At 45.5% G+C, this 26112-nt stretch overlaps 1 protein-coding gene across 11 annotated transcripts in view; it reads left to right on the forward strand.

Annotated features, from left to right (window-relative positions):
- The window catches only part of EPHB1 (EPH receptor B1), a 362275-nt gene that overhangs the window by 255886 nt on the left and 80277 nt on the right, over positions 1 to 26112 (forward strand). For 6 of the 11 annotated variants that reach the window (XM_059730782.1, XM_059730781.1, XM_059730783.1 and 3 more), the window contains 2 exons: positions 10034 to 10369; positions 23675 to 23856. In XM_059730782.1, coding sequence (XP_059586765.1) covers positions 10034 to 10369; positions 23675 to 23856 — 518 coding nt within the window. Of the gene's footprint in view, positions 1 to 10033; positions 10370 to 23674; positions 23857 to 26112 lie in introns of those variants that run through there. The other 5 variants (XM_019489833.2, XM_059730784.1, XM_059730786.1 and 2 more) reach the window with 4 other exon arrangements.

Consider the following 26112-nt stretch of genomic DNA (forward strand, 5'->3'; position numbering starts at 1 on the left):
AGAAGTTCCTATATACCTTTGTCCAGATAGCCTAGAGGCTAGGCCACTTGCCAGAGGAGTGGGAGTCCTATATTCTAGGCCTTCTTCAATGGGAGTGGGTTCGTACCCATATCTTCCATGTCCCAAGATAGTGTCCTAATGACTATTGAACACACAAGCTAGAAACAGCACTGGGTGCACAGGCTGGGAACATGGGCCAGAACCCAGGTCTTCTGGCCTCCAGGGCCAGTGTCGTCCTTCCTGAGGCACAGAGTCATACTCTCTAGCCTGCTCTCCTAGCTCCATGGCTTTACCTCTTGGCTGTGCAAGGGGAAACTTCAACAGGAGGGGCAGAGGGTGCTTTTAGTTCTGCCTAGCCCATGGCCAGCTGGTTAGGGCACTGTGATGGGGAGCAGAAGGTGTGCATTCGGACCCCCCACCCCATCTGAAGAGGGTTTATACTCTGGGCATGTGCCTTAACCGCTAGCTGTTGTGCTAAGAGCTGAGTGATTCCTCCACCTCTTTGTCAAGAAGTGCAAGTTGCAATCTTTCTGCGGCTAAAGATCGGGGAATTTGCCTAGAATATGGATGTTTCCTAGGGTGTATTAGGATTGCCACAGAAGGTAAGTGAAAGTAGGCACCTCAGTGGAGCACTTCTGTGCAAGCTTAAAAGGCTAGAATGGAGACACATAAGGAACCTAGAGCTCCTTGTGTGTTGTTAGCTGTTGCACAGAGTGCAGTAGGATTGCATTTTGTGATTTAAATGCCTAAAAGCTTTGTAAGTGTTTCACAGAAGTGGATTGAGACTTGGTGTGCTAAGGAAATACAGAGCTCTATGATATTCTCAACTGATGGCTGGGGGAGGGAAAACGTTCATTACAAAGCTCAGGGCTGGATGTTTAGAAGGCTGAACCTAGGGGACTTAGCACTGGAATTGGAGTCCAGCTCCCTTCTCAATAGGCACATATATCATAGCATCTCTTATCAGTGAGCCATGTCATTTTACCTCAGCTGATGATCTGTTCCACAACTAGGCTGTGAAGGATGGGCCAAGGGGTTTTAAACTGTGTCTGTGACACAACCCCTTATGAGCCCATAGAGATGGGAGGGGTACACATTAGAGGTTGCCACATAACAAGCATTCAGGGGTCCTAAACTGCCATATGACATGACACCATTGTGCTGTGTTTTAACAGAAATGTTCCTCGTGTCGTAACACCACTAGTAATCTTGTTATCAAAGTCTGGCATGAGCAGATGATGCTGCATCATCTTCTGCATCTATGCTAGCAACTGATTTTTGTGTGATACCAGCTGGGTGTGCACCAAATTATGAATAATGGGACAGATCCCAGCTCACGTCACTTGTTTGAATTGATACTTTTTAGCGGCAGCGTCTGCGATGGGAAGCAGGTACTCCTCAAGATAAATTAGAATGTGAGGTTATCTACCATTACTGTCTTGTTCAGGTTATCTACCATTGCTGTCTTGTTCATAGACATGTTGACAAAATATTCTTTTGTAGGGCACAGAGTATGTTAAGTGTTGGTATTCTACGTGGCTTTATGTGAAATAAATCAGCTGTCTGCTGTAATCAGGCTGGCATGGCAACAGCTAACTTAAGTCTCTTTCTCCATTAAAAACAAAAAGCAGGGAAAAAATACTCAAAAAGCAACACCAGAATAATCAGTAAAGAAAGAACCCATTCCTAACCAGCAGCACTCTTCTGTTAATTTGAAAATATTTGCCTACCGGTCAAAATGTCTACAAGAAGATGCCATCTAGGCCTTTGGAGTAGCTCATCAAGTACTGGGAAAATAAATTTGAGCGCAGTAGCAGACAGGGGTGAGAAAAGGCACCCCCCTCCTCTTTTTTGAAAAAACCTGTAATTAGGTAATCCACAGGTCAGCGTGTGTCACATCCTCACTTTTGTGCCTGTTCCCCAATGGATGTATATTTGTTGTAGCTCTAGCATAGTGGATTGGGCTGTTTGGCTACAAATGGTTTTTGCTCTGTAAGTCCTCATTCCTGTATCTGGTAGGACAGACACAATGGTGGCTGTGCCTGGGAGACTTAAAAGACGTTATTGCTGGCACGTGTGGATGGAACAGAGTTGCAGGCATTTTACTTATTTCTGGTACAATAAAATAATTGAGAAGTTAAAAGTGGATTTTTTTGTCCTTGCATCCACCCCTCCACCCTCTTTTCCAACAACTTGTACTTGTTTAACAAGTGCAGCATGGGCGTTAGACTGTATTTTTCATCTGAAGCTCTTTAATGAGAACACGATTTTGATTGGGCTGTGATCGTGCTATGCTGGGTTTAATGTACTAAAAATACATTTCCTAAGAGGGGGTGCACATTTCCAGCGAGTTCACACTGGGAATCAGCATGTATTGAAGAAAGTGACTGAGCACACCTGGTTATCCCAGTGCTTCTCTATATACCCAGCATGTGTGGGTATAACCATACAGAGTCCTACCGTAATGCTTCTATCTGCTGATATGCAGGAGAGGCTCAGGAATGTCTAAAAATATGCATATGAAATAAAGGATTAATTTAAATATTCAGCAGTAAGTGGCAGAGGGAGAACGGAGGCAGGTAGAACAATTGTAAATAAATCTATTTTTTATTGCATCTTGTTACATTGCTGATTTACAGCATGCTACACCAGAGGAGTACTGTATAAAAAAGTCCATTTGTTGATTTTTATTTCTCCTAATTAAGGCTTAATTTTAAAATGTTCTAATTTGAGGTGCCAGCTGTTCAATTTCAAAGTTGTTACGTGTCATAGGAGTAAATAATATCATGTATCTGTAGATGCTTCTGTTCACTGGTGCAATAAAAATGTGTCTGCGTCTTTCCAAAGTATTTGCTCCTAGGTAATTCTCTGCAGCTGCGCGAAGCTTTCCTGCACTTTGTCTTTATTAGTTGTTCTTTTAACCCCAGTTAATCAGAGAAAGGGGCACTGTCGAGATTAAAACTGTGAGCCAGATCTTCAGCTGCCATAGATCAGTGCAGCTCCCTTGACATCAGTGAAGGCTGTCTGTGCGACTTCAATATAGCTATGCCACTTGATGCCAGCTGAGAGCATCCAGGCCATTTCCTTGATTTATATAATAATGACACTTTACATGATTGAAACAAGAAGAATATCTAAATTCTAATCTCCTCTTCACTTTCCTGTTTAATAACTTTTTAGATTTCCACTTTGCTCAGGCAGTGAAGCTAGACAAGCCTCTATACCCCACCCGTCTGAATCCACAGGGCACTGGGCTGTTCCATCATAGGCTGGAGGTGATGTTATTTGAGGCAGGCTGGCTGGGTGCTCTTAAGCCAACCTCACCTCCTGTAATGAGTTAACACCAGCATTTTTCAACCCACTGAGCTTTCCTGTTAGGGTCCCCCAGGGTCTTCAACCCAGGCCTGCTCCCTACATACAGTCAATTCCACAGGGAGATGGGTGTGAAACAGGGTGTGCCTCACTGCAGAAAAGCAGAGGAAGGAGTGTGAACCTAATTGCCTCTCCCTCCCCACAATTAGTTAGTACCCCTTTCTCCAGAAAACAGCAGCTCCTTGATCATGTAGGTGGGCAGCTTCCCAGGCACTATCTGAGATGCAGCATCTAAGGAACCCGAACTTCAGAGAGAAGGAAGAACCCTCCTCTGAACTCAAGGGCTAGATCTTAGTCCCTCTACTAGGTAACCAGTTGGACTTAGGAGTTACCACTGTTGTCCTTTGATGCCCAAAGGATGCACAAAGGTTGTTCTCTGATGCTCCAAGGGGAGCTACCAAACCTTTGGGGAGGAATGAATAGCTAATAGCTTAGTTCTCCCCCTCTTCAGGACCAAATACCCCAGCTTATGAGCATGCTTCCACTATATCTAAAACAGGGGGAGGGAAAATGACTTGTGACAGACAACTCAAATTCAGTGGGGTTTTTTTTTTTTTTAATAAAGGAAAGCCTTACATTAAGTAAGGTAGGGGTTAAGGAAGTAGGTGAAAAAACATAATTATCTTTTAAAACGCTGCCCGTGAAATACAGCTCTGAGAAGCATGTGTGCAAATATATACCCTGTTACATCTCTGACCACATGAACCCTTTCCATTGTCTGCTGGAAATGAATTGTTTCAGGCATCATCGTTCTTTCTCTCTCGCATTCTCGCTTTCTTCCTCTCTTAGCATTTTTATTCATTTAATTTATCATCTGATGTTTACTGCCAAGGGTAGGAAAAGGCTGGCAGCATTAGCTACCCCTTCAACATAATGCACTGTGCAAGATTGCCCCACCAAATCAAGATCTGAGCAAAGTGAGAAAAGCAGTTTGCTAGAAAATCCTCCAGCCAAAATATCCTCCCTGTTAACTTGTTGTGGTTCCCAGCACTCAACAAATTGGTTGTCAGGTTCTCCTCTATAAATCATTTTTAGGAGGATTTTAAGAACTCAAACATGAGAATTTGTTGTGGGTATGGGTATGAAACTGGGGGGGAGGGGGGAAGGAGGGGAGGGAGGGGCGTGTTCATTAGCAGGGACCACAATTAGAACCCTTCAAAAGCAGAACTCGATAAGCTCTATTTAAGTTGGGGCCTGACATCAGTAGGAGCTTTGTCATTGACCTTAGTGGGAGCAGGAACATTAACATTGAAGGCAAATATTTATTTTATGATAGTTCCTGAAGGCCTCTGTCAGAATTTGGGGCTATGCAAACAGAGAAAAGGCAATCCCTGCTTGAAGAATTTGTAGTCTAAGGAACACTTCCAGCCTGCACCGGTACGAAGTCAGAGGTTCACTCACAAGCACTCTCTTTCAGAGGTATCTGAGAAAACAAGTATTTATTTCAGTTCTTTAAAAGCCAGTATGAATCACAGTAGAAATAATGCATGGGTCAGAGTAATTGATTGTGTCCTTTTGGGTTGTGTCTACATGTTCATTAATACACCTTAAATACTGTGCATTTAGTTTAGTACTTCCTTAATGAGGTACTAACTGAATGTGCAGTACCTGGAGTTACTGCGCAGTAGTGCTGGCACACAGTTATTTAGTGATGCTTACTGCGCATTAGCCCAATAACACTGCACAGTAGCCTATTAGCACGGTTTTTCTGTGACACACTACCGCACAAAGTGATTAGGCTAACGTGCAGTAAGCACCTCTTGTAGACGTGCCCTCCATGTCTTAAAAAATAACAGGCCAGATTCTCAGCTGGTGCCGCTGTAGCAAGGGGAGCTATTCTGTGTTACACTGGCGGGGTGTGTGGCCTTGCCACAGTAGCCAGAGGAGTCAGGGCAGGGTGATGGGGACAGCAGCCCCAGGCTCCAGCTGGGGGTGGTGGGGAGTGGGAATAAAACAGCTGCTGCTACAGTTGCAGGATTGTGCCGGCAGCAGTGGGAACCACAAGTCACCACTGCCTCTGTGTGTAGTTGCTGCCCTGGGTGCCCAGCCACATTGTTATGCCCCTGCACAGGAGGTGTTATAAGGCAGGGGCAGTACTGTGTACTTCCACCGGCTCTGCCATGCTCATTCTGTTTGTACAGAAAGGACTTAATCCTGATGGAATCTATGGAAAACTTTGGGTGGTGCATGGTCTCAGGAGCTCCAGGGTCTACCCACACATAGGACCCGATCCATGTGCTTCTTTGGCCCATAGGACTTCTCATGTGCTTGCAGATAAGGATGAGCTGAGTGCTCCACTGGGCTGACACCACCACATTCATAAGATAGAGTCTAAAAAGGTATTGTCCCTTTCATATACGGGCAAAGCTATTTCATTAAGATTCCCAATAAAGATACTGGCTTTTTTGGAGTAACTAACTACTTATCACAAAGTCTAACAGATTCTTATCACGATTATTCAGTTAGCTGCTGCGTCCAGTTTAGTGCCCACAGAGAAAGCCCCCTCCTCGCCCCTACACCCGCTTCTCTGTGAAATCATCTGGATTGAATCACGTTCAGTAACTATAGCTATACGGTAATGCAGTTTAAGTGCTGTATCTCTTCAGCGCAACCCCTCTACTTCTGCACCTCAAGACTTTGTGAAAGTCTTTTCCACGGAGTACACAGGAAAGGCGCACGGCAGACAATTCCTGACAAACACATTTACTGTGCTGAAGGAAAAAAAATTAAATGGAATTTTTTTTTTTAAGGACAGCATTTTTCAAGCCATTTTAACAAAACACTTCCATCTACAGTAACCGTGGCAACAGATCAGCGAGGCTCCCAAAGTGCCAATCTCAGTGTAATTAAAGGGAAAAAAAAGGGGGAGTCAGGGAAATGGGAAATTTGAAGTGGGGACAACAGTTGAAACCTCCTCAAGGGTTTGAGCAGATGTAGGTAGTGTGTGGGGATAGTTTCAGTGGAATTGCTTTGGGTGTGCTCTCTTTTGAGCCAAGTTACTGGAAGGCCCAATCTTCATTAATACGCCTTATTTTCCACTCAGCAGGCCAGCATGTTCCAGAGGAGAGTTGTCCAAAAGAAATGAAATAGCTCTGATACTTTTTTTTTATTGTACTTGCAGAACTTGTTTTCTTGTCTAGTTTTTCTATTTGAGGTGACCCCTTTTACTGCAATGTGCAAGCTTTTTATGGCCATTAATGTATTTATCATCCCAACACCCCAGTGAGATAAGGGAGGAGAGCTGCCTTCATTCTACTGACAGGGCACTTCAACTTGGAGGACCTGATTTCTAATGGTCTTTAGCTGCCTAAAAGTGCAGTTTTGCATAGTGGGACATTGGTAAAGGGCTGAAACAAGGATCTGGGAGATTGAGGTCCTAGTCACTCCCTGTGTAAATTGTCTGCTTGAACACAAGTCTGCTTTTTACCAGGTGAGGTTATACCAACAAAAAGAGTATTAGGTTTTCCTAAACCTGATAACTGGCTTGACACAAATAATGGAGATGCTTCCTTTCTGACTTTCTTCTTGGGGCAGCATTCTGTGCTCAGAAAGTATGTGTGCAGCCTTATTAAAGGGATCCTGCCCTGGTTCCTGAAGTGCTGCTAAACATTGTCGAATTATCCCTCTTGATTTCCAGATCATAGGTGGAGCCACTGGGGAATGCAGGAGGTTGTGGTATTCAAGATTGAATAAATAGAGGATGGTTTAGGTTGGGAAGTCAGTCTCATAGTCCTACACTTTGCATCTGTGGCCCAAAGCTGGGCAGTGCAGGTGCCCACGTTAGCCTGCAAGCGGGTAGAGGTTAGGGGAATTAGGTGGATTGGCTAACCCCTCACAAATGTTCCTGCGGTGCCATGCAATGTTGTGGTGGGACCACGTGGCTCCACGTGTGCTATGTCCCAAATGAGAAGCAGCAATACTGCTTTTGTGCCATGCTGTGGGTGGGCTAATGAACTCTGCCTCTCAGCAGAGGTAATTAGCCTGGGCTCAGTGCCATGCAAATGCATCTGTACTGCTTCTGGTATGGGAAGCAGCATGTGCATAGCTGTCTTGGGCACCTCTTCATGGTACTGCCATGCCAGTATGGCCACACCACCCTACCTCTTCTCCTGATTGTATCTCTTCTGGTTCCAGGCATGCTCTTCCGATTCCTGAGGTCAGAGTCCCTCCGCAGTTAAACTGAGCTGCGAGACCCAAAAAGTTGATATCCTCATAGCAACATCAATTTGCTTGTAAACCGCCCAACACTAATAACCCACGTCCTATGTTGGCAAGCTGCTTCACTCATGTAATTCTTCGGGTCTTTACATAGTTTTCTGAGTCTTGTCTGCTGCAGCTTGTAGCAATTCCTTCTTACTCTGTCCTTAATGACCAATAAGAATAATTGGTTTGTCTCCTATTAATAATGTCCCTCAACATGTATCTTCCTTCAAGCTGGAAAGTGCTCCGGTCTCTTAACCTTTCCTTATAGGTCAAATCTTTTATCATTTTATTGCTTTCCTCTGAACTCTTTCTACTGTGTCTCTGTCTCTTTTTTAAGTGCAGTGTTCAAACCTGAATGCAGTAGTTCAGTTGGAGCTGAGTAGAGCAGAATAATTAATTACCTTCCTTGTTTAATGTAACTCACTACACTGTTTGCTTTCTCCACAGTGACGTCACATTGTTGACTTATTCCATTTATCATCAACACTAATCCTCAGATCTTTCTCCATGGCACGACTGCCTGGTCAGCATTCCCAATTACATATTTGTGCATTTGATTACACTTTCCTGTATGGATCTCGTCATATTTGTTCTTATTGAATCTCACATTATTGATTCCAACCCCATTTTGCCAATATATGAAATCGGTGTTGTATTTAATTCCCATCTTCTGAAGCATTTATGATCGCTCTTGGCTTGGTATTATCTGCAGATTTGATCAATGTACTCTCTATTCCAACATCCAAGTTGCTAATAAAATACTGAATAGCACTGGACCCAGAAGAGACCCTTGTTGGACTCCATTAAATATCCATGTTCTCAACTTGACATATTGAACCACTAATAACTACTTTACATTTCTGACATTTTTGCCCATTGTGTTTCCATTTTACAACAGTTCCATCTGAGTGACGTTTCTCTTTCTGTGATAATCTAAGGTACTTAGGTAGCTGCCACTCAAGTACTTCAGGTGGCTCAGTGCCTCCTGACCATCAGGTTTACTTCTAACACCCCTTTGAGGAAGGACAGTGCTATAGTCCTCTTCTTACGGAGGGAGTATGGAAGCACAGAGAGAGGGATGAGGGTATCTCTAATTGGCCACCCTCGCACTCCAGGGAAGGCCAGGTTTTGAGCATGCCCTCCCCACCTGCTCTGACTCACATGCACCAACCCTGAAAGCGAAGCCGTGTCAGGACCAGGCTCTACCACCCCTCTCAAGATCTCTGTCCCCAGAGTGCTTGAGTGTGATGATAGGGGAGTGGCTCCACACTCCCTGGAGGGGCTTTGTTGGCTTATTTGCAGATTTGGCACATGTAAGTGAAAGCGGGTAGGTAGGATGTACTCAAGAGGAATGGTCTCCAGGAGTGATGGGCTGCAATGTAAACGTACCCTCTGTGATCCCCCCAAGCAGGACTTTGGAGCCAGGTTGCCTGTACCATTGACCTGTCCTTTGTCTGACATCACAAGCAGCTACCATATTGTTCTGATTACATGTTGGCCCTGCATATAACTGAGCCCATCTTTTCTAGTTTAGCTGTAGCAAAAACATTTTCCCTGACTATGAATAGATAACTACGGGGAAAGACCTTAAATGACTACTGCCCTTACAAATTTGACAGGAGAATCAAATAAACAAGGAAAGGACCCAATGCGTGTAAGGCACCAATAATACTAAAATAAAAACTGCTCTTAAAAGAAATCTGATTTAGTATTGTTATTGCACACGCCAAAATACAAAGTACAGAAGCCAAGACTGTCAGGGGCCCAATTCTAAGTTAACCCTGCATATAAGTTGAGTTCAATTTTTATGGTTTGTTTAGAGGGTAAACATGGTAGACTTATAATCAGAACAATGCAGTAATTTATATTTTTCTATGTCTTTGGCATTTTCTTTTCTAATGGAAGGTTATACTTGCAGGGCAGGGCTGACTTCTACTTGGAGGAAAAGGGTGGAAGATTTTGCACTGCTATAAGAATACAGACTGAATCCTCCCTCTCATTCCATGGGAATTGCACAGGCAGTTTGGGGGCCATTAATTTGGTAATGAGTGAAAGCATGGGTCTAGATTAGATGCAGCAACTGAATTTCCCCTGTTCCTGAAGATGGCAGCTGGATCCATGGGAACTGAACAATGCTGGGAACTGGATTCCCTTAGCCACCTTAGGATATTGGTGCTGTGAGGACACTATCCCTGTCTATCTTCGCTGTCTCTGACCAATAGAAGAGGAATGTGAGTCCCCTTTGTTTGTCCTTTCATTTTACAGGCTTGGTTTCCCCCTTATAGGCTTATTCCTCATCCCATTGAAATCAACGAAAAGACTCCAACTGAATTCAATGGACTTTGGATCCCCTTAAATCTTAACAGTTTCCACAATCCAGGTTGCTAAGTGCACAGTAAAGATCAATCGAGTGGCATTTCCTGAGATGAACCTTACAAATTGATCTGCTTTTCAACAGGTGTCCCATCCGGTCCCCGCAATGTTATCTCCATTGTCAATGAAACGTCTATCATCCTAGAGTGGCACCCACCCCGGGAAACAGGCAGCCGTGATGACGTGACCTACAACATTGTCTGTAAGAAGTGTCGGGCTGACCGCCGCAGCTGCTCCCGCTGTGATGACAATGTAGAGTTTGTACCCAGGCAGCTGGGTCTGACAGAGACTCGGGTTTTCATCAGCAACCTTTGGGCCCATACGCCGTATACCTTCGAGATCCAGGCCGTCAATGGTGTTTCCAACAAGAGCCCCTTTCCTCCACAGCACGTCTCAGTGAACATCACCACAAACCAAGCCGGTGAGTCCTGCAGGGGTACAGTCCAGATACCTCTTGCAGGGTGTGGAATTTTTAATGAGGAAAAGGGAAACCCAGCCCTTTTTTTTCCCTAAAGTCATACCCTAGGAGCCACAAAATACACATAGTAAGCACAGCATCACAGAGACTGTAAATGGAATAGAAGTGAATACATGTAAAATGGATGCATCCACCTCTTTATACACACACTCAGACTTGCAAATAAATATATGCATGTGCACACAGTTCATCTGCAAGACATATATAAGAATTCTTTAAGTATCAGTGCAGGCCAAGGTATATGTAAAGCAGTATCTGCAACTCATGATCAGCACAATGTGGCCAGAATCTATCCTCTCCTTCAAAAAATAAACAACAATCTTCTAGCCTGTTAGGTGTGAAGAAATCCTTTCCCGGCTGACCTGAATATAACTGATGCAGTTATGTCTACTTAAGTATGCAGAGAGCCTGAAACAATGGCACCAAGAGAGATGAACTCTCCCTGGCATCTAAGGTCAAGTGATGGCTTGACCTAACATTAATGACTTTCTTGCTGCTTGTTTTAACAAATGGAATCAGGAATGAGCAAAAGGGAACTGAAAATTCAAAGTTGCTGCTGGGTGGGAAATGCAGACGGAAGAAAGGAGAGACACAAAAAAGCACAAGGGTGGAGGGAGAGAAATAAAGGAAAGGGAATGGGGGAAAGAAGAAAAGGAAGGGAAAGAAATAGCACTGGGCCTAAAAAGGAATTGAGCGATGCTTATTGGGTAGTAACACACCAAATAGTTAATAAACCATGTGGATGGCTAAAAGTTCAGTTCCTACGTAAAGCCTGAGCTCCCCCAGTCTCTCTGCAAACCTTCTGTTGACATTAACAGAAGCTCCACTGGGCCTCAAGGGGATTATGGAGCCCCTGTGTCATAGGCCAGGGTCAAACTTGTTGTGTAGAAGAAAGTGTAAATACAATGAACTTTGGAATGAAAGATCTCAGCTTCAAAGTCAATGTTAGCCATGTAGCAAGAGGCTCCCAGGGCTTTATTATACTTATTTGTGTTAGAAAGTGTTGTTTCAAACTCAGAGCACTAGCCATACCCTGCACTCCTGTATCCTTCCAGCACCCTGTGAAAGGAAGGCGGTAGAACAGGTGCCACCTACCGGGGGGTTTCTACCATGAGGAAGGAGATGCAGTGCATCTGTGGGTCAGGATCTAATGGGGTTATGCTGCTATAGGAATGCACCACAGCACTATGCATCCCACAGTTGCACCGACCACATGCCTGGGCAGCATTGCCCACATGCGGGACGGTTCTGACACCCTGCTGGCCACCTGGCAGAGAGGAGCGAAGGTTGCATTGCACCAACACAACGCCTCTGGTAGATTTCCCATGGCGGGGGGAAGGGGGTACTGAGGCCATTGCACTGAATCTAGCCACTAACAGTGAACAGCCAGCTTTGCAATGAGGTCACTTCTGTGAGTGCACAGTTCAGGCTGGCAAGGCTGGAGCAACACAAGTCATTGCACTAATGCTGAGCAAAAGTCAGATCAGCTTTGCAGAGAGGAGTGACCACATGCTGAAATCAGAAGGGAAACAGCATACAGACCCCTTGTCTTCCTGGCTCTGTTGATTTCTCATTTTCCTGGTTCTCTTTCTAGCACCCCTCTGCTTTCTCTCCATTTCCCATCTATTCTTTTTTTCTTCTTCAGCATCGTGTTCTTCATCTTTTCTGACCTTGCTTTTCTTTTCTCTCTGTTTCTCTTCCTCTCTTCCCCTTTCATCTGCTTCTCTTTGATTGTTTTCTTCCCACCTCCCTCTCATTACTACCAGGCATTATTATTTTAGCAAATGATTCTTGGTTGCAATCCACCTGAAGGTGAAGAGTAGCAAAGATATAGAGTTGGGGTGTCCAGATGGCTGGTCTGTGCAGTGTGCACTTGTCCTATATGTGGGGCTGAAAAGAAGGGGGAGGAGGAGATATGGCTGGGGGGGCAGCTACCAGTTGGTGACCCTGGCCTAAAGTGTAATGAAGGAAACAGTAGACAAAGGTGATGGAAATCTGTACAGTTTGGAAACAGAAAGGGGATGGTAATTTCTCCTTTGTACTGCACATGTAACACAGGCAGCCTTTGTTAACTGTACTCCCCTGGGAGAGTGCAAGACAGAAACCTGGAGTAAATATTTTAGTATCCTGGCTCCTGGGAATAAAAATTCTGTCAGGCTGTCATGTTATGTTTGTGCCTGGCTGTCATTTCTATCTTTCTAACCATGTGCAATCAAACCTGCCACTTGTATCTAGGCCTTTCTGCTATTCCCCCTGCCCAGCCCTCCATCCATTCTGCTGTTCACCCACCTGCCCATCTGCTTTATCCATCCATCTGTAGCTCTTGCCGTGCTGAAACCCTGGCTACCAGCAAGTCCATGTTCACCCTGTTGTAAGCAAGCAGGACACCACAGAAGCTCACAAAGCACCTAGACCAACAACACTGGTCTGTCCATCCAGCCTCCCACACAGGGTAGTTTCCCTTGGTTTCTTTGTTATTTTTTCACCTATTCTTTCATTGAGTTCTTTTGTCTCTGCCTGTCAGTCAGTATTATTCATCCATCTCTTCCTCCCTCCCTCCCCATCTATTTTCTGTTGCAAAACCTGAATATTAACATAGAAATATTTCCATTGTATTGGGATGGGCTCTATAATAACCTAATTGAAATGCATTAGGTTTCAGTGCATTAAGGGTGGTATCACTGTTTAAGGAACCACAAACAGAAATAAATATTTGGCTGCTACATGTGAGGTTTTAACATTCAGGAACTGTTTAAGCAGGCTGTGGATGGGGTGCCAGGTATTGAAGGGGAATAAGAGGAGGTTAATGGGAGTGTACAGTCAGACCAGATTGTGCAGATTCTGTAGTGAATCAGTCAGCACTGGTTAATGTTTTAGTTTAGCTGGTCCTCTCTTTGTTACTGACCTAAGAGCATGGTATACTTCTAAGCTGTACATGTTACTGCTAAGGCAGAAAATAGCAAGCACCATGTTATTATAGTCCGTTATGTCTGCACAAACTGTCTGTCATTGAAAAAGCCTATTTAGAAGCTGTGTGTCATTCTATTAAAATCCTTCACAAGAGATAGGAAAAAATGGACTCTAAATATTGGTAAATGACAGAAGAAATGTTATGCGCTGGATTTGTCTAGTATTTGTTGTCAATTCCCTTCAGTATAATGAGGCCAATTAAGTCTTTTTCATGGAAACAAACTTGAATCCCTTTCCTCAGTCCGTAAGAACATCCAGATATCCAGATCTGTACACTTATCTTAACCATCTGTCTGCCCATTCACCCGTAAATATCTCTCACTATCAATCTCTCTCTTCATTCTTCTCTAACAGCTATCTACCCATCTGCCCTTCTGTCCATCCATCTTCCATCCAAGTACTCACCCACACATTGCCTTTCTAGCTATTCCAATACTTATTCGTTCGCAGCCTCACTCTGAAGCCTTGTGAAATGATCCAAGGGTGCAAGACTCCTCCTGGAGGTGGTGCTTTTGTGGTATCACACACCTGTTTATTGCCCATTGTCCTGGTTCCTTTCCTTTGAGATTCTTCTAGTCCACAAATAGATATCCACAGATATCACCAAGTTATAGTACTATCTGCTGTAGAGAAACAGATGGAGGTAAACAGATTGACCCAATAGACAGAGACAGAGAGAGAGAGAGAAGACATGCAAATTTATGAGAGACGAAAGAAAAGAGGATAAGGGAATAGGATACAAAGAATAGGAAAGGAAAAAGAGAAAGAATGAGAAAGATGGTGCCTTTCTTAAGCATATAAAGCTTTCTGGGCTCAAATCTGTCTTGACACACACTGTTTTTGGCCAGCCTTGTTGAGATCAATATGGCTGCCAGGGTGTAAGAGGGGGCAAACTGTAGGTCTATTTTATTTTAGTGTGCTATGGCAGTTACTTGGCAAGGAGTATAGTTCAGATTTTTTTGCTTAGCTCCTCTATTTCCTGGGCTAAGTTCCACTTCTTTGAAAATTTATTGACTCCTGAGCACCAGCTTAAATCTGGGTTCACGGACATAAATAAGGTAACGTTTTCAGAAGCAACTCTGTGATCTAGGAGGCTGAGCCTCACTGTTTTCCAATGGGGCAAGCCCCTATATCATTCAGACCTTTTGGAAAATTGCCCCCTTGTTCCCTAACAAGTATACTGGGAGGTAGACAGGTAAATTCTGGGAGCTGGGGACAAGTTCTCACTGCTGTGGAGACTGGTGTCACTCTTTCTAGGGCTCCCTCTGCCATGGACATTGCTGTGGGGAAGGACTTTCTACTCCCCACATTGAGATTTGTGTGGTAGTCCTGTAGATGCTTCCCAGACAGATCCCATCTGGGTTGCACATAGTTAATGCATCTACATATGCAATTCTTTCAAAGCAATAAACTCTGGCACATATCATTTGAACGTGCACCAGGGACCACAGTGTGTTGAGCTGGGTTAGAGCAGCTCCAGCTGGGTCAACCTACCAGCCTGGGGCTGCTCTGACCCAGCTCAGTGTGCTTCAGAGGGGCTTGCTGGGGTACGAGGGTGCTTCAGTGCCAGGCTAGCCTTACAGGTAGCCCCCTCACTGAAGCATCCTTGTGCCCCAGCCAGCCCCATCAGTGTCTACACATATGCGGCTGTGCAGTAAATAACTGCAGTAGAGTTATTATGGTGGAGTTTTTTAGTTTACTAGCACATGTAGATGCAGAGACTTTACTACAGAGCTAATTAGGCAGCTCCGCAGTAAACGTCTTGTGCAGATGCACCTACAGACACCCAGTTCAGGGTTAGCTTTGGCCCTCAACCAGAATTTTCCAGAGGCAGAAAGGGCAACACCAGCCTTCTGCAATTATAGAAAATTGTCTGAGGGGGCATGCTTTCCTGACAGGTAATTTCTGTCAAGGGAGGGCGACTACTTCACAGTGCTTGCTGGTACACCCTTGCTTCCCGCTTTCCAATAAAGTGAACAATGTCATGTCTGCAAGCAAGTGGGTTACCATTGTTAAGGTCTGTGCTGACATGCTGGGATAGTGCCAGGTGTCTTGGTAACTCCCCATTGCTCCTTGGATCTAACTCTGGATCCTGACAGTCTCTCTGGGAGTGATAACTCCCGAAAGCAGATTTTCTTCTGGGCTGGAAATCAGGCATGTGGCCTACAGTCTGTACTTCAGGATATTATTCTGTGTTCAGGTTGAGTCTATGCTAAATGCTGCTTTTGTCTTCGCCATGGTGGCAATGTTCAGGTAGGCTTCTGCGGGCAGAAGCACTTCTCCCTGCAGACAGAGGTTTTCTTCTGTCAGGGTCACACCAGCTCTCCCTTGGAAAGTACCGGCTCTGCCAACAGAAGCCCACTTCTTTCCCCAGGAAAACAATGGGGCTGGAATCACTACATTGATGAAGGGGTGTGAGCTTTTCAGGCTCCTCCCTTGAGAACATCCTAACATAATCCAGGCCTGTGTACAGATGGCCTGTATTCTCCCATTGATGCTTAGTCAAGGCAGTGCCTGAGCTAAGCCCTAGGTTTTGTCTGCCCAGAAAGAAGACTGCTTTTTCTCCTTAATGCTTCCTGCTCTCCAAACTGGGTGTGCTCAGGGTGGGCTTTTCTAAAGGGACTAATACTGATGTAATTCATCTGCCATTGAAATCAAGAGAGTTTTGCCATTTACCACAGGGGGTTCAATATTGAGTGCTTTTGTGAGCCTTAAGTGCTCAGCCTATCAAGAGAGTAAAGGCCTGTCACTTGTAATACCTCTTCTCTGACTTCCTTCAAGGTTCATATATCTTTATGGGATGCTCTGTTCCAAAAGGGACTTTGTTTGGTCTAGTGCAATGGCTTAATCATTTCCTTTGTCCTGCCTATGAAATAACCTTTAACAGCCTATGGCCCTACTGGTCTAGCCTCCAGTTCCTTGCAGGTGCCAAATTTAGTGATCTCACTCTGCCCCTGAAAGATATTTCTCAACCTTGGAAACCCATTGAAGAGATGGGCACACCTGGAAACCACTGGCCCAGAGAGAAACTGTGGAGCATGTGGAAGACTGAGTGCAGGGCAGCTGGTTTTGTATCTGCCTTGTCCCTACCCAGTGCCTCTCCTCCTGCTCCTTTCTGTAAACCAACTGCCTGTCATAGCTTTGTGAAAGTTTTTTCTTCTCTGGTGTGGTCCAATTTTACTGCTTGGCTGGATCGATGCTGGTCAGTAGGGATCCAAACAGGCAAAGACAGAGAAGCGTATGACCTACTGTCCATCCACCTGCACACCAATCCGATGCTGATCATTTCCCCAGCATTATCCATGTTAAAAAGGCAGGAGCACCAGGGGGTAGCAAATGCAGCAATTAACAAAACAGCAATCAAGCTAAGTGTTTAATTTCAGAAAATTAACATCTTTGCGGAGCGGATGTGGAAAGATAAAAAATGAAGGATTAAATGTGCTGGGTAAACAAAGGCCGTGCTGGACCATAAACATCTCCCGCTGGAAGGGAAAAGCACTGACAGGCTCAGAGAGCTGGGATTCTGCAGTTCAGTGAATTCCCTGAGAGGCATGAGCTGCGCAGCCTGAGAGCAGGAAGAAGAGCATAAAAATAAGGGGCTGAACTCAATCATCCATGGAGAAAGAATATCTATTTTCCATCTGTGGTGGATGTGTCTCATCGTGGGTGTTACAGTCTGCATATAGGAGATGCAAATCATTTTCAATACGGTTTGCTTTTATGGTGCCTTAAAAACCCTGCCGTTAGACACAAGATGAAACCAGGGTTTCCAGCGTGCATATGTAAGCTGTGCATGTAAACTTGGATGCACAAAGGACTCAGTGGTTTCCCTGACTGTGTGAATAATCAGGACAGAAAGTGAGAGCACAAGGCCCTGGTCTGTTCTGCCGTGCTGGAGAGGGGCACAGATGTATTTCTTTGTCTCCCCTGACTGCAAGGACTAGGAGCAGGATATGCCACCACTGACCTTGGCCTCTGCCCAGGGGCCAAGAGGAACTGTACCCTGGGACCTGCTACTGTAGCACCGTCATTTCCTGCTTTTGAAGCAGTTAAATATGCAGCATTAACATTCTCTTAGTGTCTTTTTTTTGTGCATAGCTATATATGGGCATTTAAGGCCAGATTTGATTTTTCTGGCCCTTGTGGGCTTATCTGTATCATATCAGTGGTGGGTGGGCTGACTACACCTGCTTGTCTGGGTCCGGCCAGTGGGGCTGTCCGAGGCTTATCCCTAGCAGTTGCTGTCAGGTTTTCCACAATCTGAGCCAGGACCCACCGCTGATGTAGTACAGTTAATCCCTTTGAATCCTTCAGTAGTGTGCAGGGGGCCAGAATCCCAAGACAGAAGGAAGCTTCCCATGAGCATAAAGCTGGTGTTACAGGCCTGTAGACTCCTCCTTGTGCCCAGATATAGGTGACTTGCTTGAAAGTTAGGGGCATGGGCAGAATACTGCTGTGTTCCACATGCTCTCGGTAGACAGAGTCCCTGGTCACTGTTTCCAGTTGGCACAATTTAGATGAGCCCCAGCTTGCTCTTATCCTTACCGTAACTGGAACAGAGGCAGACAAGTTAGGGAAGTGTATGTAATATTATGGTGCCCTCCATCACCTTGTTTTGAATGGTTCTCAATGGTCTGGGCCTGTGTGGCGGGTAGACTTGCACATGTATTTTGCAGAAAGCATTTTAAGAAGGTGTAACATTTGTAGTTAGTAAAACTTGTTCCAGGTAGTAAGACACAACCCATAGAAGGAGAATAAACAAGGCAAAGAAGCCTTGTTGCAGACTAGCAGTTCTTGATCTTTCTAGACTCGAGGCACTCCTTCTCAGTCTCAAAGCACCCCTTGGAAAATGCCGGCTCTTAGATTTCACTTGTCTCTTGACTACAGAAGAAATAATAGAGCAATGTTTCTGTTGCACACAACTAAGAATGACCTCAACAGGTCAGAAGGTGTCTGACACTGTGGATTCCTATTTGAAATCTCTGGGTTTACCTTGTGAATCACATGAAGGTGTTTGCACATCTAACAGTGCTAATATTGTGTGGTACCCTCATAAGGATCTTGTGAGACCCCAGGTTGAGAATACTGTTGTAGACATGTCTAAGAAACAGTCATACAGTTACAGAGCACACTTGCAGGGTGCTCAGTAGAGCTGTACAGATATGTGTAATATAGTACCCAAAACATGTCCTTCTTTTAACAAGAGCCCTTCTGGAAGGAGAGGCAGGGAGTTGTATATTTGCCATTTCATTAAAAGTGTGGTTTGGGGAGGGATGATGGGTTAATGAACTGTTGTTAATGGTAGGAGCCAGACGATGCTTACCATATAGTACCATCTGTGGAATAGCCCCATGTTCAGGGATGTGGAAGAAATGGCAACACCCACTCCTTCCCCTTGTGATTAAAGAAGAGGCCCATTAGGTTGATTCTGCAGATGGCAGAATCCAGGTCAGAGGTATAACAGAAGGTTAGCAAGTAGGGTATATTTAATAAGAGCTTGGAAACCCTGTCTCTCTCCATAAGGGAAAATAGACTGCATTGAGCTTCTTTGAAAGGCATTCATATAATCATAGAAAATGAGGGCTGGAAGGAACCTCAGGAGGTCACATCTAGTCCGCCTGCCTGCTCAAAGCACGACCAGCCCCAACTAGATCATCCCAGCCAAAGCTTTGTCTAGCCAGGTCTTAAAAACCTCCAAGGATGGAGCCTCTACAACCTCTCTGGGTAACCTGTTCTAGTGCTTTACTAACCTCCTCATGTGAGTTTTTCCTAATATCTAACCCAAACTTCCCCTACTGCAACTTGAGCCCATTGCTCCTTGTTCTGTCATCTGTCACCACTGAGAATAGTCCAGCTCTGTCTTCTTTGTAACCCCCCTTCAGGTAGTTGAAGGCTGCTATTAAATCCCTTCTCAGTCTTCTCTTCTCCAGAGTAAATAATCCCAGTTCCATCAGCCTGTCTTCATAAATGAAATTGGGCCTAAAAATACGAGGTGTATATTATTAAGAGTCGGGGTAATTAACCACTGGAAAATCTTCCTATGGTCTGTGGTGGATTCTCCAGCACTGGAAATGGTTAAATCAGGATTGAATGTTTATTGCGAAGACATGCCCTAGTTCCACTGGGGATTCATTCAGGACAGTGGGATGGCCTGTGTTGTACAGGAGGTCAGGCTAGGAGGTCATTGTGTCCCTTCTGGCTTTATAAGCTCGAGCTCTATGAATTCAGTGGCACGGCAACCACAAAAAATCCATCAGAATTTGTTGATGTTATGTAGCACATTTCCCCAAATTGCTGCACCCAAGGTGGGTAAAGGGCAGAATGTGTAGAATGCCTCTCTTAATAGATGGGCGATCCAAGCCCAAGTGAGCTCGCAGACAACTAAAAGTTATAAGCACCTGACAGCTGTTGGTTGACTTACCTTGTGCACAGCTGATTGGCTGGTGAGGAGGTCACTGCAGATTTGCCATCATAAAAGTGATTCTCAAGTCCTTTTTCTCTTTGGAAATGAGGAAGCTGGCATCCCAGCTCCCTGCAGACAAGATGCGGGGGGGTAGAGGAGGGGAGCTCTGCACTTGGGCTCTAAGGATTCAGTGTCTCCAGAGCCCTCACCACATGCTTCAATGGGCTTCAGCATGCTAGACTTTGATGTCTCTGGAGGACCAGACAGAAAATTAACTTGTTTAATGAAACGTAAGTCATATTGCCTGAGCTACATGCAGATTCTCCATTAGGGAAACCAGGGCTGTCAGAGAATAAACAAGGGAGACAAGTTCAGAGGCGAGCACCAAGGGCCTAAGAAAGTTGAGGGAGTTCTCACATAGGCATAATGGGCACTTTCTTCCAGTTTCTCAACGTGAACTGGTATGGGCTGGGATAAAACCCACTGAAGCTGGTAGGTATAAAAAACGCCCTGCCATTCAGCTTAAATGAGGGAGAAGTTAAATGAACCTTTGTTAAACAGTAGCTGAAACGATAGAGGCTACTGTTTAAAACACTGCTCCCATGGAGAGGCTGTCCAGAAGTTACACCATAGAGGCAGTGGGTTTCTTAGGCATGAATATAGCAACTACAGTGCTAGATGTTGCTCGATAGGGCTGTGGGTGTATCCCTGGGGTGGGAGAAGATACCAGAGAGCAGGAAAGCCACGGACAGAGTTCGAACAAGCAGTGAGAAAGGGGCCCTGAGAATGAGAGTGCTTTCCGGCTTAGTGTTGGCTGGAAAAGGAGCTTGGAGCCATGAATAAAACATGCCTGCTCCTTTGATTGCTGTTGTGTTAAGGCAAACAAGATTTGGACATTCTTTGTACATAAAGAGGCCTACATCAAAGAAACACCTGGCTCCCTCACCTCATTTCTCCTCCTAGCTGAAATAGCTTACAAGACCCTGGATTTTTGTCCGACCACTTAGGTCAGAAAGCGGGTGACAGGTTACCACAACTTAAGCTGCTGTTGGATTGCCGTACATAATTAGGGACAGACTGCAACTTCCATGCAATTACCCGCATGCATAGATCTGTTGAAGTCAATGGAATTATCTGCGTGATTAAATGCTCACCCATGTGAATAAAGGATATAACATAGCCACAGCACAGCCCCGAGGTTCCCTTGGATTCACGGGGCCAGTCAGAGATGATGTATAAGATACCCCTTCCCGCTTCTCTGCCCTTCTCACTATTCTTTGAGAGCTGCTTTTGGTTTGCCCCCTCCACCAGTGTCTCCCCAGGCCTCATCTGCTGTTATCTATCAGCTGGCAGACTGCAAGGGGCTTAAGAGGAGATATAGTAAAAAACCCCTGTTTTAGTGGAGTCCTTCTTCCACCTTCTACCAGTTCTTTGGGGCACAAGGCAAGCCAGCTTTGACTTCCACAGACTTCTGTGGAGTGGATACCGGGAGCCCCAAGAAGCCTACCTGAGCACCAGGAAGTCTAAGCTAGCCAAAGGGAGTCAGTTCTGAACATGGGCTGCACTACAGAGCAGTGAGGAAGACATCCTGCTGTGACAGCTACAGGACCAAGGAGCACAGAGAGGCACATGCCATTGCAGAGATAAGCTTTTTATTTAGAATTATCTAGGTCTGAGACAGGGTGTGTGAGTCAGCATCAGTTCTGGCCATGGTGAGGCTTACATTTCTTTCTGCACCTTCCAAGACATCTCTCCCTGTTTTGCCTGCAGGAAAAAAAAAAACACCCTCCAAATCCTTTTCACTTCATTCAACTAGAAACCAACATTAGCACTATATTTCCTCCACAGGCGACTGGTAGGAGGGGCACGTGACCCCCCTGAGATTGACCCCTGACTTGTCACCACTCAGGACAGGGCAGTTTTTTTGCCGCGTGGGCTGACAGCGTGTTGTGGGGGAGCACTAAGCCATGGCACAGAAGTATACGAGTGGCTATGGACCTTTTGGTCCAGCCGTGGACCCGCCCACAAATTGTGCCCCCCCAGACTCAGGAGGCACCAGTCACCCCTGATTTCCACAGCAAGAGCAACCTTTGGTCCTCCAATTCCAGAATCAGCTTGATGCTCTAACCCTCCCATAGGAGAGTGCAGCTTGTTCTGCCTGAACGTGATCTGCTGCTTTTTATAATTTGTCATTAGTCTCAGCCTCCCAACTTATTCTCTTTTGCCACCTTCAGCTAAGGTGAAGGGAGAGATGCTGAGCCAGGGGGACGGGAGCTGGACTGTTTGTGAACTTTACTTTCTGGCCCCACAAACCAAAGATCAAGTTCAGTTTCAGGGGCTGCTTCATTGACTTGTAGCACTGCAGGAAAAAAAATGCTCTTTTAGTATCTTTGTCATTCCTTTCATTTTTTAGAAATGCATAATTTACTGTTGGGGTGTTTCTCAGCAAGACCCTGTCCTGGAATTTCACTTCAGGACAGAGCCTTATGAGTCCAGATATATGTCCAAGTGGAAGCATTCTTCTACCAAAATAGTCGCGGTAGCTGTTATGGTAGCTCCTAGAAACTCCAGTCATTGTTGGGCAGGACTCTAATGTGCTAGGTGCTGTACAAACATTAGGGCAGGGACTGTTTTTATGCTCAGACTTCTCTAAGACAAGCAGTGGGCAGATACAAATACACAGATTTAGCCAGGTATAGCTCCCAACTTCCATTGCAGTTGATGAACTGGAAAGAGCGCATTGGGTTCCCCCCCAGGAATGGCCTCTGAGTTCACTGCTTTGTTCAGTGTTGAGTTATTGGTGGATCCTCATGATAAAGAGCTCAAATTTCAAATCTTTCATTAAAAATAATTATCAACTTAAATGTTAAAGCCATAGGTGTTATTGTCTCACTTCTCTCATTTAACGTATATTGCTGCAAAAATGTCCTGGCACTGGCAAAGAAGCATGAGATTGTCTTGTGCACATGAAGGAAAGACCTGGGAGGGTGCCCTGTCCCCAAAGGCATTCTGCCCTTCTCTAGCCATGTCTAAGTCCCCCCAGAATTGCTAGTTGAGACTCTTGAAATATGGCTGAAGAGTCAGTGAGTGCATCTGGAGGCAGCTCGCACGCTCCGAGGGGTTGGCTGGGGGCAAGGACAGGCTGAGAAGGACATTTTTGTGGGAGTCTATTGCTAAAACGCTGGCAGCACACCTCTGTGTGAGAGGGCCTGAATTTGGCAAGCCTTAGCACCAGTACTCCGGATGACCTCAATTGGGACTAAAGGCATAGATGGCTCGTCTTGTCAGACCATTTTGTCATGTGAAACCCCCTAGTCCTGGTTGATAGTGTTTTTGTTTCTGGTCTTCTGTTCTGTTTTGCTTTGTCCTCTCTGTCACTCATTGTCCAGACTGATTCACGCCATCGCATTTTGATGAGTTCTGTTAACTAGTTAGACTATAAGCTCTTTGGCGCAGAAACTGCCTCCCCCCATGTTCCCTTCTGTGTTTTGCTCACTCTTGGCCTTCCCTGAATAATAACTGTAACTGTCTGTCTGCCATTGGCTGCATCCTCTGTCCTCTGCATGCAAGTCTGGTGCCTGCACTTCTTTATCTCCCCTCCTTCTGTCTCCTCCACATTCATCTTGCTGTTTGTTGTCTTCACATTTTCTTGTGGCCCCTTTAAATGTTTGCTGATAGCGCAGTCAGTTGCAATATTCTCTGTAATATCTCACTTTTCTCCCACCGTTTCCTCCCTTCTACCTGTCCTGTTCTGTTCCTTCCCAGGAAAATTCCCTGACATTTTATTTTCATTCTCTTCAGAGCATGATATTTTCCTTCCCCTTTGGGTTGATTTTCACTTCTCTTGCACTTCCTGTTCCCTTCTTTCTTCACAGCTCCCTCCACTGTGCCCATCATGCACCAGGTAAGTGCCACCATGAGGAGCATCACACTGTCGTGGCCTCAGCCGGAGCAGCCCAACGGCATCATCCTGGACTATGAGATCCGTTACTATGAGAAGGTGAGCCGGATCTGCACCCCTGAGATTAGCAGCACTGTGGGCTCAAGACCAGCCACCGTAAGCTTGAATGACAGCATGGGAAAGATGGGGACGGGGCGGGAACATGCAGGGCTCTGACCCACCTCTGCTTTTTTTTCTTGTTCAGCATGGGCAGGATCCAGGGGGCATTGAAATCAGTGGAAAGGCTTTCATTGTGTATGCTAACATGAAGCCCTGGAGAGTACATTGGGTGTTGGGTGGGAATTAGTTAAATGGGTAGGATGGGGCATAAATGATTTTTGATGTAATTAGGGTGAATGATGGATTTAGGAGACGAATGAATGCCAGGTCCCCCCGCGTGCTTGAACGTGGTCATGAATGCTAATACAAACAGGCCACAGGCGTTTAAGACAAAAATGCATGTTCTAGGCCTCGGCTTACCCTAAGCTGAGTGGTCCCAATGCTGCAATAGGACCCCACACTCTGGTCTACACAAAGCGATAGAGAGCTGCATGGAGCAGCAGTTGTAATAGACAGCTGCTTAAGAATTTGCATGGCCTGTGCTTTTATGTGCACTTGATACAGTCTGGCATCTGTTGCAGGTTTGTGCTGCTTAGGTTTCCTCCAACATAAAGTCCTTGTCCCTGGGTTGTGTCCTGCCAAGCCCCTGCTGTCCCAGCCTGTCCCCTACGGCTGTGCTGAAGGGAGCTGCACATCTCAAGCCCTCTGGACCCACAGGCCACTATCAAACCTCAACATTTCTCAGACAACTGTGCGTCCTTAGCCCGACAGACAGCCTGAACCTAATTTCTCCCCAGGTGACAGGCTAGCACTCACAGCACCAGCAAATGTCTTAGCAGTTGGTGGTATGGCAGTGTTTCATGCCCTCTACTGTTATCAGGGTCCTGTTGTGCCAGGCACTGTATTTCCACGTGGTCAGAGGCAATGACTTTGCAACCTCCATAGAAAGGGCAGATGGGATGGGAGACTACAAGGTGACTGCTCACTTGGGGTCCTGTTTTCCTTAATCACTTCTGCAGAAAGGCTCTTCTGATCTCTCAGAGCCAGAGGCAGTCATGGCACTTTGCCCACAGGCTGTCACTTCAGGAACATGCCATTGTCCCTTGAGAAGAAATATAGTACGGCTGAACTTTACAAAGGTGCCCAGCCTCTTCTGATTTCAATTGATTTCTTCATTTGGTTGTGATTCATTAATGATATAAAATAGCCCTGCAAGCAGCATCGCCTGTTCACAGCGAATCTCTCAGGTGTGTTCTAGGTGATATTTTCACAGATCTTCATTGTAACAACCTTTTTTACCCATGCAGTAGCAGCCACAGCAGCACTTAGGCACTCAGTAAATGCTTTGAACTCAGCAAAGTGCTTGCCATGGATGTCTGATTGGACAGGTTATCGCCTTTCCTTATGAGCTTGATTTCCTGAGTTGTGCATTAGTGTAAATGGCTCCAGAGCAAGGAATTCTACCTCAGGGCTGGACCATTAGACCTCAGACGCATTTTTTCACCCCGACGTTGAATGTTCTTTTATTGCATTTCCTCCTATTGTTCTTATTCCCCAGTGAGGCTGGCCTCCACAGTTCCACCCCCACCTGGCTATTTGCACCATGCAAACCATACTGATGTACAGTGGTGAAAAATCCCTTCCAGGGTTGTTTGACCCATCTATGCGACAGATAGATAAAGCTGAGAAGTGCATGCCCCATGCAAAAAGCTTCCAGTCTCTGTAGTGAACTCAACCAGAGATCCCCAATCCTCCTTTGCTCTGGGTGATCTCCCCAGCTTTCCTTTTTGCCCCTTCCAACTGTGCATCTTTTAAGGAGATTCCTTTGGACATCTTGCCACTCAACACCCCCTTGGATAGCTCAGCTTCCGGAGATGGATGCTGCAGGCCCCTATCTTTCACTTTCCCTTCCAGTAGCAAGGTAAGGGAGGCAGGAACTCAGCTGATTGATGGCACTACATGGAAATGCTCTTTGGCTTGGGGCAGTGCATTAAAGCCCAGCAGAGAAGCAGCCTGAGGTTCCGCCTGCTAGAAGCAAACCAGTGACACAGTCAAGTCATGGCAATGTGGAGGAGGGGCAGACAGAGGCTTATAGGGGCAGAAGGGAGCTCAGCAAGGCTGCATTGGAGACTTGCAATGATTATTTTAGAGACAAAGGGTGGGGGGCTAGCTGTATGGAGAGCTTCTCCATAGAAAAATTAAGGGTTGGATGAAGCCTGAGGTCAAGTCTGATCAAACTATATCCCCCATTCCCAAGTTGCATCATCTGTAAGAGTCAGGTGGCCTTTCCACTGTGGTTGCTGTTTTCAGTCC

The sequence above is a fragment of the Alligator mississippiensis genome, chromosome 7 (assembly GCF_030867095.1).
Source record: "Alligator mississippiensis isolate rAllMis1 chromosome 7, rAllMis1, whole genome shotgun sequence".
In the NCBI taxonomy this organism is placed as follows: Eukaryota; Metazoa; Chordata; order Crocodylia; family Alligatoridae; genus Alligator; species Alligator mississippiensis.